A 15,262-nucleotide genomic window follows, 5' to 3' on the forward strand; every position below is an offset into this window, starting at 1 on the left:
AAGGATGTAAGATGCCAGTTGAATTTGATTTTTCTGGTAAACAGTGAATAATTTTTTTTGTATAAGCAAGCCCCATGCAGTATTTGGGCTGTCATATACTAAAAAATTATTCTTTGTTTATCTGAAATTCAAATTTAACTGTATTTTATCTGGCAGTTCTATAGGGTTGTTTACAATGTCTCCTGGCATGGTATTTCTAAAGCTGCTTAAGTTGTTTTTCAGTCATTGGAGTTCTTGGTGCCCAACTTGGAAATGTAACCTTAGTACTTTATTTGAGGAGATGCTGAAGCCAGCCTCATGCCCTTCACCTTAAACCCAGCCATGGGCTGGAATTCCACGTGGCGGTTCTAGGAGATAAGTCCCTTTGGGAGGCAGCAACGAACCCACTTGGGACACCCACCAGACTGAGTTTCTGTCTAACTATCTTATAAAGGTGTCTCCATAGAGATCTTTCCTGCCTTGATTTTGTAATACACTCACTTTCCAAAAGGATGTGGCAAAATTTTTTTAATAAAGTGAATTGAAATGATTCAGATTTCAGAATTTTGAAACACACTAACAAAACACAGGCACTCCGGGCTTCTGAAAATGTGGAGAACAGGATGCAGCAGTTTCTGCAGCACTTACTACTTGTACCATCAGAAGCCGCACGGGGAAGAAAGCGCAGCTGGTGAGGACAGGCAGACAGGTGCAGTCCTCCCTGTTCACCCCCTCAGGCCCAGCCTTTGTTTTCCAACAATTCAAACTTTGCTCATGCTTTCCAGAACCCTCCAACTTAAAATCACGCAAAGGAATTACATCTTTGCTCTCAAAGGGAAAAGATGCAATATGTCTTTTGAGACAAATAATAATAAGCAAGGACAACAGAAACCAAAAGATGGAATGCTTTCTTTACCTGCCCACTGTCCCATTGACTTCAAGAAAGACCTTGGCAAAACTTTCCGGAAGTGCAGGAAAACGCATTTGGAGAATCTCACCCATTTTACCAGGTAGACCAGGCACACCAGCAGCCCTACGAAGACAAAGAAGTGCTCCAGAGCCTCCCCCATGATGGCACCACAGCAGCCGCAGTTGCAGATCTGGCTAGAGCCTCCACAGACCCTCTGGGGCGTGGCTGCTGGGGAGGCTGACCGTCACCTTCTGGAGTCACCCGGTGTGATCCACTGTGTACAGACCTTCAGATTAAAGTAACTTCTTTACACAATCCTCTGATTCACAGACTTCGGAATAAAGTATTCTTTCTAATATCTTTATAACACTGTTGGGCTTTTGTGCCTGCGGGGGAGCTGGTGAAGGAGTAAAAAGCAAACACGAAGAAAGATAATGCTTGGACAAAATTAAAATGGCAGCCCAAGGTTCTTCCCTGATTTTTTTTAATCCTCACCCTATGACATATTTTGCATTGGTTTTAGAGAGAGTGGAAGGGAGGGAGAGAGAGAAACATGAGCAGTTTCCTTCTCATGCACACCCTGACTGGGAACTGAACCTGCAACCTGGGTACGTGCACTGACCCTAAATTCAACCTGTGACCTTTCAGTCTGCAAGATGACACTCTGATCAACTGAGCCATGCTAGTGAGGACTGTCCCTGATTTGGAAGCTAAAAAGGATGCAGTATCCTGTAAGTCATTTATTCAGCAAGCATTTATTGACTGCCTACCAGGTGGCATCGCTGTTCAAGGCTCTGGGAATATGAGTACACAGTCATAGGCAAGACTGGGGGAGCTGAGCTTCCAGAAGGGGAGACGGATGATATGCAAAGAGCTGACACAATGGTGCATATCAATGCCATGAGAAAGTGCTACTGAGTGCCCTGTTAAAGAGACTAGTGATCAAATATTCTAGCCAGAGTGTCCAGGAAGGGATTGTGTAAAGATGTGGCACATTGAGCTGAAAGTTGAGTGAGAAGGAGGAGCCAGGAAAGATGAGGTTCCCCTCCAGGCTGAAGGAGCTACTGGTACAACTGCCCTGGAATGAGAACAATCTGTGAATTTGAAGAATAAACAACATAGCCCAGTACAGGGACTGGTCTGGAGAGAACAGAGGAAGAAGAATAAAGTGAGATGCAGGTGTGAGGAACAGCCAGATTCTCTTGCTGAGGAGTTTGGACCGTAGTCTACAGGCAGCAGGAAGCCACTGAAGAGACTCAGACAATGAAGTTATATAATCTGATTTACGCTTTTAGATGGTCACTCTGGGTGCCAAAGGAAGATGACCTTTTTGGGGTAGAGATGGGGGGTGGACACAACCACTGAACTGGGGGGAGGGGGGAGATTATGACAGTCATCCAAGAAGAGTGTCCCAGTGTCACACCTGTTTGGTGACATTATGCAAACTCTTGACTTTAAGGACCCTCAGTATGCCAAGGACCCTCAAATGTACAACTTCAATGATAATCCAGGCTTACTATCCAGACTGGCATATCCAACTGCCTATTGACACCTCCATTTGAATGCCTCATCTCAAGTTTAAGATGTCTAAAACTGTCTTCTGATATTCCCTTCCAACATCAAAACCTCCATCCTCCTGCAGACTCCCCAATCTCAGGAAATGGCAACTCTTATCTTCCAGTTGTTCATGTTAAAAACCTTGGTGATATTTTTAACTCATCTCTTCCTTTCACATCCCACAGCCAGTTTACCTCCTGTTGGATTCATTTTCAGTTCCAGATGATGCTGAACAACACTGCTATGGAGAGTCTCGTATTTGCTCTTGGCCGTACATGTGCAAGTTTCTCTCTCTCTCTCTCTCTCTCTCTCTCACACACACACACAATTTCTGATCACACATATTACATATGTGCAACTTCAACTTTACTCTTACTAGTGTATCAGTCAGATCCACTTAAGAGACACAAACGACACAGCATTTGAACAAGGGCTATGTAATATAAAAAAACTAATTATGTATAAGGAATTTAGCAACTAAAATGGCATAAAAGAGAACTCAAAAGAATGCTCAAGGGCTGGAGATTGTCTAAGGAACAGATAAATTTGCAAGGAGGCCCTGGACCCAAGACTGGAGTTCAGACCTCACTAGAAAGAGAGTGGTTGCAGCCAAGCAATGGTGAAGTTCTCTGGGCTGCACTAAGACAGCTGCTTACAGTCAGGAGGACAAGGCTGGTTCCCAGGAGCAACTGCCTGGGACAGGGACCCCACTGGGGTGCTGACAAAACCTGCAAGGATATAGTCAGCGGGGCACTGCTGAAATCACAGGGGAGAGCTCTACTGGGGCACAGTTGGGGAAAAACTAACATTTATTTTTATACTTTTGAGTCATTAAACCTATAAACATGGCATATCCTTTTAGTTCTTCTTAATATTGCTCAATAAATTTTTATAATTTCTTCAAAAATTTTTGCAAGGACTTCTGGCCAAGATGGAGGCGTAGGTAGACACACTGTGCCTCCTCGCACAACCAAAATAAGATCAGCAACAATTTAGAAACAAGATAACAACCAGATCTGACAGGAAATTGAACTGTATGGAAGTTGGACAACCAAGGAGTTAAAATAGACACATTCACCCAAACTGGTAGGAAGGGCGGAGTCGGGCAGCCAGGTGGAGAGGGGTCGTTGCACAAAGAGCAGTGACACCGGGCACATAAGGCATCCCAGGCACGAGACAGCAGCGGGTTGACCCTGGGCACTCAGGCGGCTGGCAGACCTAGCAAGGTGGCAACTATGAAGCGAGGCACTGCGCGCAAAGCGCCTGGCTGTCCAGGCGATCCCACATTTGAGCGCAGTTAAACCAGATGAAATTGGGCAGTGAGACAGACCATGCAACCCAGAGTCCCAGCGCCAGGAAATAGAGCCTCCAGGCACTGACTGAAAATACCTGTAGGGGTTAACACACAAGGAGAGACTCCCAGCCTCACAGGAGAGTGCATTGGACAGACTCACAGGGTTCTAGAATGTGCACAAGCCCACCAACACGAGAATTAGCACCAGAAGGGCCCAGTTTGCTTGGGGGAAGTGGTGGAAAGGACTGAAATCTGGCAGAAAACAGAGCAAACACCATTGTTTTCTCTCGGACCCCACCCTCATATACAACGTCACAACCCAGCAACTGGGTTGCCCCGCCCTGGTGAACACCTAAGGCTCCACCCCTCATACATAATAGATGCAACAAGAAAAAAAAAAAATGGCCCGAACGGAAGATCAGCTCAAAGCTCCACAGCAAATACAACTAAGCAACCAAGAAATAGCAACCTATCAGATGCATAGTTCAAAGCACTGGTGATCAGGATGCTCACAGAATTGGTTGAATTTGGTTGCAAATTAGATGAAAAAATAAAGGCTACAATAAGTGAAATGAAGGAAAATACACAGGGAACCAATAGTGATGGAAAGGAAACTGAGACTCAAACCAATGGAGTGGAACAGAAGGAAGAAACAACCACACAGAAAAGAATGGAGAAATAAGAATTCAAACAAATGAGGAGAGGCTTAGGAACCTCCAGGACATCTTTAAATGTTCCAACATCAGAATTATAGGGGTACCAGAAGGAGAAGAGGAAGAGCAACAAGTGGAAAAGTTATTTGAACAAATAATAAAAGAGAACTCCCCCAATCTGGCAAAGGAAATAGGCTTCCAGGAAGTCCAGGAAGCTCAGAGAGCCCCAAAGAAGTTGGACCCAAGGAGGAACACACCAAGGCACATCATAATTGCATTAGCCAAGGTAAAAATGAAGGAGAGAATCATAGAAGCAGCAAGAGATAAGGGAACAGTAACCTACAAAGGAGTTCCCATCAGACTGTCAGCTGATTTCTCAAGACACCTTGCAGGCAAGAAGGGGCTGGAAAGAAGTATTCCAAGTCATGAAAGGCAAGGACCTACATCCAAGATTACTCTATCCAGCAAAGCTTTCCTTTGAATGGAAGGGCAGATAAAGTGCTTCTCAGATAGGGTCAAGTTCAAGGACTTCATCATCACCAAGCCCTCATTTTATGAAATGTTAAAGGAACTTATCCAAGAAAAAGAAGATAAAAAATACGTATAGTAAAATGACAGGGAACTCACAATTATTAACAACCACACCTGAAACAAAAACAAACTAAGCAAACAACTAGAACAGGAACAGAACCACAGAAATAGAGATCACATGGAGGGTTAGCAACAGGGGAGTGGAGGAGGAAAGAGGGGAAAAGGTACAGAGAATAAGCAGCATAGATGGTAGGTAGAAAATAGACAAGGGGAAGGTAAGAATAGTATGGGAAATGTAGAAGCTAAAGAACTTATGACACATGGACATGAACTAAAGGGGGGAAATGTGTGTGGGAGAGGGTGTGCAGGGTGGAGGGTGATGAGGGGAGTAATGGGACAGCTGTAATAGCATAATCAATAAAATATTTTTTAAAAAGAGCTGTTCTAAATCCCTTGCAAAGATGAGTGGTGCTGGTGAGATCTTCTCGTGATTGGGGATAGATCTGATTTAGATAACCATGCAAACACTGGGGTGCAAATGTTCTGAGAGTTACATGAGTATTTATGTCTAATTCGGCAAGGACAGTTGTGATTAGAGAAAGGTGAAAACAAGGCACTGGATGCTCTGGCCATAAATATTGAACTTGCTAAGAGACTTGTGGGGTGAGGGGGTCAATCATACACAGGTTGTGGCAACATTGAGATAGAAGTGAACTGGGTCACAGGGAGTAACAGGTGTCCTTAGCATCATGGATAGAGCAGAATCTCTAAGGACAAGCCTAGCAGTCTAAAAGGTTACCCCCCTTAGCAACAGCCTGGGAGGTATGAATGAGGATGTTATCTCCAGGCAATGCCAGAGTAAAGGAAAGAAAGAAAAGTAAAGTGTTCCGTGGTTAGATATACTATGAAGTCTTGATCCAGGATCTCGAGTGGATGCCAGCTACTCTCTTCCTTGTCAATTTGATTTGAAGGTCTCCAGCACCTGCACAGGGCCAGCTGTCAGATGGAGCCTCCTTTAGCTGTGAGATGTAGACCCAAGGCTAAATGCGGTTTAACTATGCAGCAGCATCAGCGGTCAGGAGCACTCAGTAAGGTCCCCTCCAGTGGGGTCCAGGGCTGTTTTCCTCTGGTGATATTTCCAGAATACCCAGTCACCAGGTCCCAGACCATGACCAACGGGACCCTCTGAACTGAAATCTGGAAAAGCTTTTTAACCTGTTGATGATAAGCTTTAGTATAACACTTTACAGACTTACTGGTATGAGATAACAAGGGATCAACAGCAAGTGTAGACCAGTATACACTGGTCTACTGGTGACCATTTCATGTGGAGTAACTTAGTTTCCCAAATGGGTTGCTGTGAACAGTCAGCAAGACCAGAGGCAACACCTTGGGCCATAGGTGGCAAACACAAGGCCCACCAGCCGAATCCGGCCCTCCACCTTGTTTCTACCAGGTGGCAGCACTGAGCTCGCGCTTAACTGTTAAGGAGTAGTTGCATTTATACAGTCCTAAAATTACATTGGGCCCTTTGAAGGCAATTGCGAGGCTGATGTGGCCCCCCGGTGAAAATGAGTTTGACACCCCTATCCTAGGCTAAGCGAGTCCAGCAGTTTGGGCAAGTTTAGAGATTTTAAGTCTGAGGATTCCCATCAGTTTTCTCAACCTTGCCTGGTGATTGAGGGTGATAGAGACAGCAATAATTCCAAAGTTTGTAATGTTTTTACTAAGGCTCATACAGTTTTCCCAGTGAAGTGGGTGTCTCTGTCTCTGGAGGTCATTGAAAGTATATCTCAAGTGAGAAGCACATTTTCCACCAGTTTCTGGGCCATTGTGAGGGCATCAACCTTGCAGAAAGGGGAGCTTCCACCCATAGGGAAAACATACATTCAGTAACAAAGACATATTGGTGACCTATACTGAGTGGCAGTCCAGTTGCAGGTGTTCTAAGTGTCCAGAGGGAAGAGGTTTGAGACTTCTGGGTACAAAAATAGTTTTTCCAGGATTATGAACCTGGCAAGTCAGACATTGGTGGTAAACTGTCTTTGCAACTTTATAGAAGGCTCCCTGCCAATGCTTCTTTATAATTTGAGTCATCTTAATTGCACCGTGGTGGGTGAAGGAGTGCAAAAATTTTTTGAAAATGGGGTTTGCCAGGGACCCTGAAAGATCCAAGCAGCCATCTGGATTTCCCATAGTCTGGACTGTTCATTTAATTTACAACCATTGTTTGCTCATCCCGATTTCTCTGATTCGTGTTGCAAGGACGTCATCATGGCAAAAGTCCATGTCTATTTTTGCAGAAGTAGCGTAGACTTTATGCACATGTGTTACGACCTTTCTACATTCAGTTGCTGCTGCCTTTGCGTGAAAGTCAGCGAGGGAATTTCCCTGACACTCAGGCTCAGTCCTGTTAGTATGACTCTGTTTTGGTGACAGTAACTTCAGAGGGTAATAGAATAACAGTAAGAAGTTTGTTTACTTGTTGCCCATTTTTATTGGGGTCCTTGTAAAATAAGAAGACCCCTTTATTTCCATAACAGCCCAACATCATGGATGACGTCAAAGGCACACCGGTCTCAGCAATGCACCCTTTTGGTAATGGGCATGCTCTGGTGAGAGCACGGGCCTCTGAATATTGGGCTAACTGGGCTTGTGGGCATTTCCCCGTCCAAGTGGCTCCTGTTGGGTAGTAACAGCTTGAAAATCCCCTTTTGCATTTTTACAGTACGAACCATCAACAAACAAAATTAAATTCAGAGGAGTAAAGGGGTGTATTGTAAATCACGGCACAGTGTCACAAAATGGGACATTATTACTTCCCAATCATTGGGGCTCGCCTTAGTCAGGAATAGTAATGTAGCAGGAATAAAAACATTGCAACATGCAAGATGTAGGTTAGGTGATGATGGCAGAAGGATCTCATAGGAGGTTAGTCTGCATTCAGAGAAATGCTGAGTCAATTCAGGGTTAAGAAGACATTAGGCAGCCTGTGGAATGTGTGAAAAAAAATGTTATTTCCGAGAGTGAAATATTTGCAGCTGCAGCTGTGCCCATAGGCAGTCGGGATGGGCACCAGCCACCTGAATCCAGCCATCTGCTAGGATAGGCACTATGGCAGGCATTAGGCCTATGTTCATTGTCATGTTCTCATGTGAGCACTCCCAGGGGTCGGTCATCTCTTTCATGCACAAATACAGTGAAAAGTCCTGGAGAGCTAGGTCACCGTAGCACAGTGCCACCTAGTTCAGACAGCACTCGTTGCAGTCTTACAAAGGTTTGCTCAGGTTTATCTGCCCCAGGAAGGGCTCATGTTTGCTGAAATTTTAGTGAATTCGTAGAGTAGGGAAGCCAATGAGAAAAACTAGAAACCATAGTCTATAATAGCCAGCTAGACCTAACAATCCATGACTCCAAGCTATTGCTTAGTTGGGAGTCTAAGAAATTCTTAGATTAGCTTCTTTTTGTAGGTAGTTGAGTATCTACTTTCAATGCTTAGATTATGATCTAGCAAATGAGCAGTGCCTAGAATAACTGTGATTTCTCTTTAGAGATGTTGTGTCTCTTTCAGGTAGCCGTTGTAGCAAATAAATAGAATCCTCGACAGACACGACTTTGGTAACTGAGCTCAGCCAGAGATTGTCCACCAACTGTAAAAGGGTGTGTTTCCCAGGGAACTGAAGGAAGTTTACATCCGGGAAGAGTACTTGGGAGAAACAAGAAGGAGCCTCATGAACCCCTGGGGCACGACTGTCCCGATATATTGCCGATTGTTCCACACACAGTCAGGTGCTGCCTCACAATGGGGACATGTTCTGAGAAATTCACCACTAGGCAATTTCCTCCTTGTACGAACGTCATACTGTGCACTCACACGGACCCAGAGAGTGCAGCCTACTGCACATCCAGGCTGCACAGGAAAGCCCGCTGCTCCCAGGCTACAAGCCCAGCAGCCTGTTACGGTACAAAACCACTTGAGAGTAAATCAAGCACAGGGGAGAATGACCCAACTGAGAGATGTGTGAGGCTGCTGCAGTGTAGCCCAGTAACTGGTTTGCAGCAAACTCTTTTTATATGTAGAAAGAGAACACTCCAAAATAATGATGAAAAATATAGTCATCACATAAACCACCGACAGTCATTTATTATTATCAAGCACACTATTGTGTACTGTACCAGAGTGAATGTGCTGGACTTTACGCGACACAGCACAGTCACTTGGGTCACACCAGTGTCACCACAAGCAGTGAGACATGCCTTGTGCTATGATATCCGACAGTCAACGGTGTCATCAGAATCTTATTGGACAGCAACCCCTCGCCTGGCTTGTGGTTGGCAGCAGCACTGCGGCACAGACTGTGGCAGCACAGAGTCGCTGGCCGTTGGGGCCTACAGGGTTCCTGAGAATGCCTGACAGGGGTCTGCAGCAGGGACCCACCCTCAGTCTGGTGGAAACTGTGACTGAAAGGCGTTGGGTTCGGAACAACTGGGAATGGGGAACAGCTACCTCACGAAAGCTCTTAAGCCCTGGACAAGCTGCCACCCTTGCCCATTAGGCTTCCAGATTGGCAGCAGGGGCTGGCATGGGGGCTGAGAGCCCCTGGTGATGAGGTCTACCACAGGGATGAGGCCTCAGTGGGAACTGCCTGGTGTTTCACAGCGCACCTCGTTGCACAGAAATTTTCTTGAGGTTGGCAGATGACCCAGCATCAACATAACACATTCCAACATAATACATTCCAAGATGGGAACTCTTGGGACCAAATCCCAGGTGGGACTTCTGGCCTTTTCTGAAACAATCTGGGCTGTTCTAACAAATAATATCACTATTATACAAGTTATATAGGTCAAACCAGGAACATGAAGCCCAGGGAAAAAGTACATTTTATGTTTTGATTTCTTCCTTTCTTTTGGCAAAAACTTATTGTTCCCATCCCTGCTGGGGCAGAAATGGAGCCCACTTGGTGTGGAGTTGGGGAGGGACCATTCTGCCTGACTGCATTGTATTGCAGGTGCCCCTCTGTTCCAGGTGCCCCTCCGGGTACGGTGGGGCCACCGTAGGAAACACGGTGTGGGTAGGCCATGCTGGCAAACACCAGGTGCCCAGTCCCCACCCTGGCTCCCACAAGGCCAGGTCTCCTTGGTGCAGAGTGACTGGACTACAGTTACAATAAGTCCTCGTTGGACCACACAGTGTGTGAAGTCCTGTCTGAGTTAGAGGCAAGTCTGAATGAGGCAATACTTGTTGCCTTGTAGAAGCTACATGTATTATTGAACAGATCATGAAATTGGTATCATTTGTGGGATCATCCTGCTCCCAGCTACCCAGGCTGGAAAAATAAGAGTCATTTTTAAATTTTTCCCTTTCCTAGATAGAAGCAGTCACCAAAATCAACATTAAAAACAATTCCTCTCAGTGATGTTTTTCCTTTTCATGTTCTGTCCTCTCCGTGGTCCAGCTTACCTGGAAGCACCTGGGATGCGGGTGAGCACAGGCTCTGGAGAAAAACAGCCTGACATGTATGTGGCTCTGCCATTCTGTCAGGTGAGTCGCACAAGCTAACTGTGTGTCCCTTGAGTCATTCTTACAAAATGAGATTCAGAATCACTCTTACTGTACGGGAAGGACCATTGTGAGGGTTATAAATTACATCTATAACAATGCAGATGATCAGATAGTGTAGTCCCAATTGTTGTTCAAATGGGATGATTATACAAAAAGTTTATAAGGATATGAACCAAAAATTTTTTAACTTACATATTTGTGCTTTTTAATATTTTTAAATTTTCACAATGAACATGTATTAATTTGGTAACTAAAAACCATAAGTATCATCTCAAGGCTCAGCTGAGCAAAGAGACAGTCCAAGCCCACCCACGCTTGTTGCCGGGATAGGGTCTTCCACACACAGCTGCTCCACCACACAGGCCTCTTCACAAAGCAGCTCAAAACACGGACTCTTGCTCACTTCATCACGCTGGGCAAGTAGGAAGAGTCAGAGAGACAAGAACGAGGGAAGACACACTGCTTTGTAACCTAATCTTGGAAGGAAACTCCCATCACTTTTGCTGCATTCTCTGTAGGAGAAGCAAGCCCACCTTAAACAGGATGCGAATATAAGGGGTGGAGATCCCTGAGAGCCATTTTAGAAGCTACCTACCACATGTGCATACCATTTATACCAAGTTTCCTTGTTTCCCTGGGAAGTGGGTTCACAGAGCTCCTCCCGCTGCCATCCCCCTTTCAGTCTTTTAACATCACACTCCAAGTGAGCAGTCACAGAATTTGAAGAATAAAGTTCTGTACAGTAACATGGAGGAGCCACATCTTTGAATGAGGAGGATATGGCAGTGCAGCCTGGCGGCCCTGTCTCATTCTCTCCCCCACCCCTCGGTCTCTTTCCCCATCCCCCCCTCCATCAGCAGACAGCTGACCACCACTGGCTTGAGGACAACCCTCTCCCACCATGTCAGATGCAAAAAAAATGCCCAGGGCTCATCTACATTCAGGCAGCAAATCTCCACTGGTACTGAGGCCAAAAATGAAACAATTACTGAAAAAAAAACATATTAATCTGGAATTTTCTCTTTTCTTCTGACACAGGTTGCAGGTCACACTGGCAGTCTAGAGATGGTTATTGCCTCCTTCTCTGAAAAAAAATTTTTAGACATTGGTGTAAATTTAAAGATTTTATTTATTCATACATTTTTAGATAGGGGAGCAGGGGTGAAAGAGAGGGAGAGAAAAATCCATGTGCAAGAGAAACCATCGACTGGTTGTCCCTCACATGCCCCCAACCAGGGACCTGGCCCACAACCCAGGCATGTGCCCTGACTGGGAATTGAACCAGTGACCTTTCAGTTCACAGGCTGATGCCTCAATCCACTGACCCACACCAGCCAGAGCTAAATACTTTTAAATCATAAAATAAAATACATAAAACTATAAAAGAAACCATTACAAAGAAAATGTTATTCTAATATATTCTAAATATGATGTACTAAAATATACTGCTTTTAGTAAGAAAAAAGGATTCTGGAAATATTATAACAAGAACTAGTGGAGGCTCTAATAACTACCAAAATACTGATCAGGGCATAAGTGATTTTTCAGTAAAAACTATAAGGTGATATGAAAATATCCCAACTTCTATTAATAACAAAGTCACACTTAAGTACAGCTAATACAACTGTGGTTTTGCATACATTCAAATGAAAATAAATGCTAAATTTTGGTAGGGAAAATCAAGATGTACTGTTTCCCTTCCCAAGTTAACCAGCACCCCCAAATTCTGTGAACCCAGGATAAGAACCCCTGGTGTTGAAATTATGGTCTAGAACACTGGACTGGGGTACACTTCTCAGATTACCCAGTTTAAATGCAGATGCTAACTGGCGTGTGCACCCTAACATTCTGCATTTCTAACAAGCCACCAGCTAATGCCCCTGTTCCAGCCCAAGGAGCACACAGTGAGGACGGAAAGGTCCGAGGTTTATCGTGGGAGAATTCAACCTGCATGGAGGTGAGAGTCAGAAGCCACAGAGATGGCATTTCTTCAACAGGAAGTCCCCAGGAATGGCTTGGGGACTTCACCTGGCTTCATCCTACAGGGGCATGCTGTCTTTTTCCATGTGCTCCATACCTGATGACAGAAAAGAAAAGTGGAGATTCTGAGTTGCTGGACACCCTCCCTTTTCAGAAAACTACCAGAAGTAAGAGCTGCTGGTCAGCTAAGTTGCCGACCCTTGGCCCACCTCAGCACGAGTGCTCACATCCATCTGGAGAGCACAGAAGTGACTCGCAAGGTTAAAAGGGTTCACCAGGACTTAAAAGTTGAAGTGATCATGGAAAAGGAAATAAAGTCACTAAAGATTCTTAAGTTACTGACATATGTACCTTCATTCTTTTCCTGGGGGCACAGAAAATGCACATAAATCAAATATTTCATATATAATTATATATAATATATAACATGCATTATACAATAACACATGTATATAAAATACATAATATATATAAACTTAGTCTCTAAACTAGGTTCTTTTATTGATGCAAAATCAGCTGTCACTAAACTCCAGTGTCCTTGTACTTGAGATGTATTTAATATACAGAAAAAAAATACTAAAACATCAGAAAAGCCCTGACCAAGTGGCTCAGTTGGTTGGAGCATCATCTGATGCACCCCAAAAGTTGCAGGTTCCATCCCCAGTCAGGGAGCACCCTGCGGGGAGGCAACCAATTGATGATTCTCTCACATCAATGTTTCTTTCTTCCTCCCTCTTTCTTCCTCTCTCTAAAAGCAACAAACATATCCTCCGGTGAGGCTTTAGAAAAAAAATATTTTTAAACAAGGGAAAAAAATCCAAATTAACAAATAAATTGCTATTATTAGCAGTACAATAGCCAGAAGTAAGCAAAATATCAAGGATAGTTTTATTTGTCCCATCCAGAGCAATTTTTACTAAGAAAAAAGAAATCTGGAGACCTAAGGCATTGGGTTACATTTCTTCAGCCTCTTTGGGTGGTACCCCTTCTGTACCACCTCTCTGCATCCAGCACCCTCAATGAACCTTAATTCAAAAGCCAGATTGGAACTGCCATCAACCCCACACCTCCAGATTCTGGTTCTTTAGTGAAATAGCAGAAATTGCCAAGTTTCAACCCAGCTACAAGGGCTGCTGGGCTGCTCTTAGGGTTCCCTCTGCTGGCCACAGATGGAAACAGGAGTAGAAATCGCCACACAGGTAAAAAGAGTCATTTAAGAAAAGTTGAGAGGATCCTGCCAAGATGGAGGCATAGGTTGATACACTTTGCTTCCTTGCACAACCAAAAGAAAGACAACAACAAATTTAGAAACAAAAAACAACCAGAACTTCTAGAAATCAAACTGTATGGAAGTCCGACAACCAAACATTCATCCAGACTGATGCACTGAGACAAAGAAATATGACCCAAATGAAAGAACAGATCAAAACTCCGGAAAAGAAACTAAGTGACAAGGAGATAGCCAACCTATCAGATGCACAGTTCAAAATACTGGTAATCAGGATGCTCACAGAATCGGTTGAGTATGGTTGTAAAATTGAGGAAAAAGTGAAGGCTATGCAAACTGAAATAAAGGAAAATGTGCAGGGAGCTAATAGGGAAGGTAAGGAAACCGGGACTCAAATCAATGATTTGCAGAAGGAATAAAGAAACATTCGCCCAGAACAGAATGAAGAAACAGGAATTCAAAAAAATGGGGGGGGGGGGGGGCCTTAGGAACCTCTAGGACAACTTTAAATGTTCCAACATCCAAATCATAGGGGTACCAAAAGGAGAAGAGGAAGAGCAACAAATTGAAAACTTATTTGAAAACATAATGAAGGAGAACTCCATAATCTGGTGAAGGAAATAGGCTTCCAGGGAGTCCAGGAAGCTCAGAGAGTCCCAAACAAGTTGGACCGAAGGAAGCACACACCAAGACACATCATAATTACATTACCCAAGATGAAAGATAAGGAGAGAATTTTAAAAGCAGCAAGAGGAAAGAAAAGAGTTACCTACAAAGGAGTGCCCACAAAGCTATCACCTGATTTCTCAAAAGCAACCTTGCAGACAAGAAGGGGCTGGAAAGAAGTATTTGAAGTCATGAAAAGCAAGGACCTACATCCAAGATTGCCCTATTCAACAAAGTTCTCATTTAGAATGGAAGGGCAGATAAAATGCTTCCCAGATAAGGTCAAGTTCAAGGAGTTCGTCATCACCAAGCCCTTATTATATGAAATGTTAAAGGGACTTATCTAAGAAAAAGAAGATCAAAACTATGAACAGTAAAATGACAACAAACTTACAAATAACAACTGAACCTAAAAAAAAACAAAAATGAAAACAAACTAAGGAAACAACTAGAACAGGAACAGCATCACAGAAATGGAGATCACACGGAGGGTTATCAGTGGGGAGAGAGTGGAGGAAGAATGGGGGGAAAAGTACAGGGAATAAGAAGCATAAATAGTAGGTACAAAATAAACAGCTGGAGGTTAAGAATAGTATAGGAAATGGAGAAGCCAAAGCACTTAAATATATGACCCATGGACATGAACTAAGTCAGGGAGGCTGGGGGAATGCTGGTGGGAGGGGTGGTGCAGGGTGGAGGGGGATAAAGAGGAGGAAAGAAATGGGACAACTGTAATAGCATAATCAATAAAATATACTTAAAAAATAATGAGTTCAGAGGCAGGCAGCATTGTAATAAGAATATCTTCCTCTAGGGTTCAGCTGGGGATCAAATGAGATAACATTATAGTTTTGAAAGTATTTCTTAATATTTTGTAAACAGTCTTTATTTTTTATCC

At 43.9% G+C, this 15,262-nt stretch overlaps 1 protein-coding gene across 1 annotated transcript in view; it reads right to left on the reverse strand.

Moving 5' to 3' along the window:
• HSD17B3 (hydroxysteroid 17-beta dehydrogenase 3) overlaps positions 1 to 1,049 on the reverse strand; it is a 43,354-nt gene extending 42,305 nt beyond the window's left edge. The window contains exon 1 of the mRNA XM_028531450.2: positions 896 to 1,049. Coding sequence (XP_028387251.2) covers positions 896 to 1,049 — 154 coding nt within the window. The remainder of the gene's footprint in view (positions 1 to 895) is intronic.
• Between the last annotated feature and the right edge of the window lie 14,213 nt (positions 1,050 to 15,262).

This window comes from Phyllostomus discolor, chromosome 3, assembly GCF_004126475.2.
Source record: "Phyllostomus discolor isolate MPI-MPIP mPhyDis1 chromosome 3, mPhyDis1.pri.v3, whole genome shotgun sequence".
NCBI classification, from domain to species: domain Eukaryota; kingdom Metazoa; phylum Chordata; class Mammalia; order Chiroptera; family Phyllostomidae; genus Phyllostomus; species Phyllostomus discolor.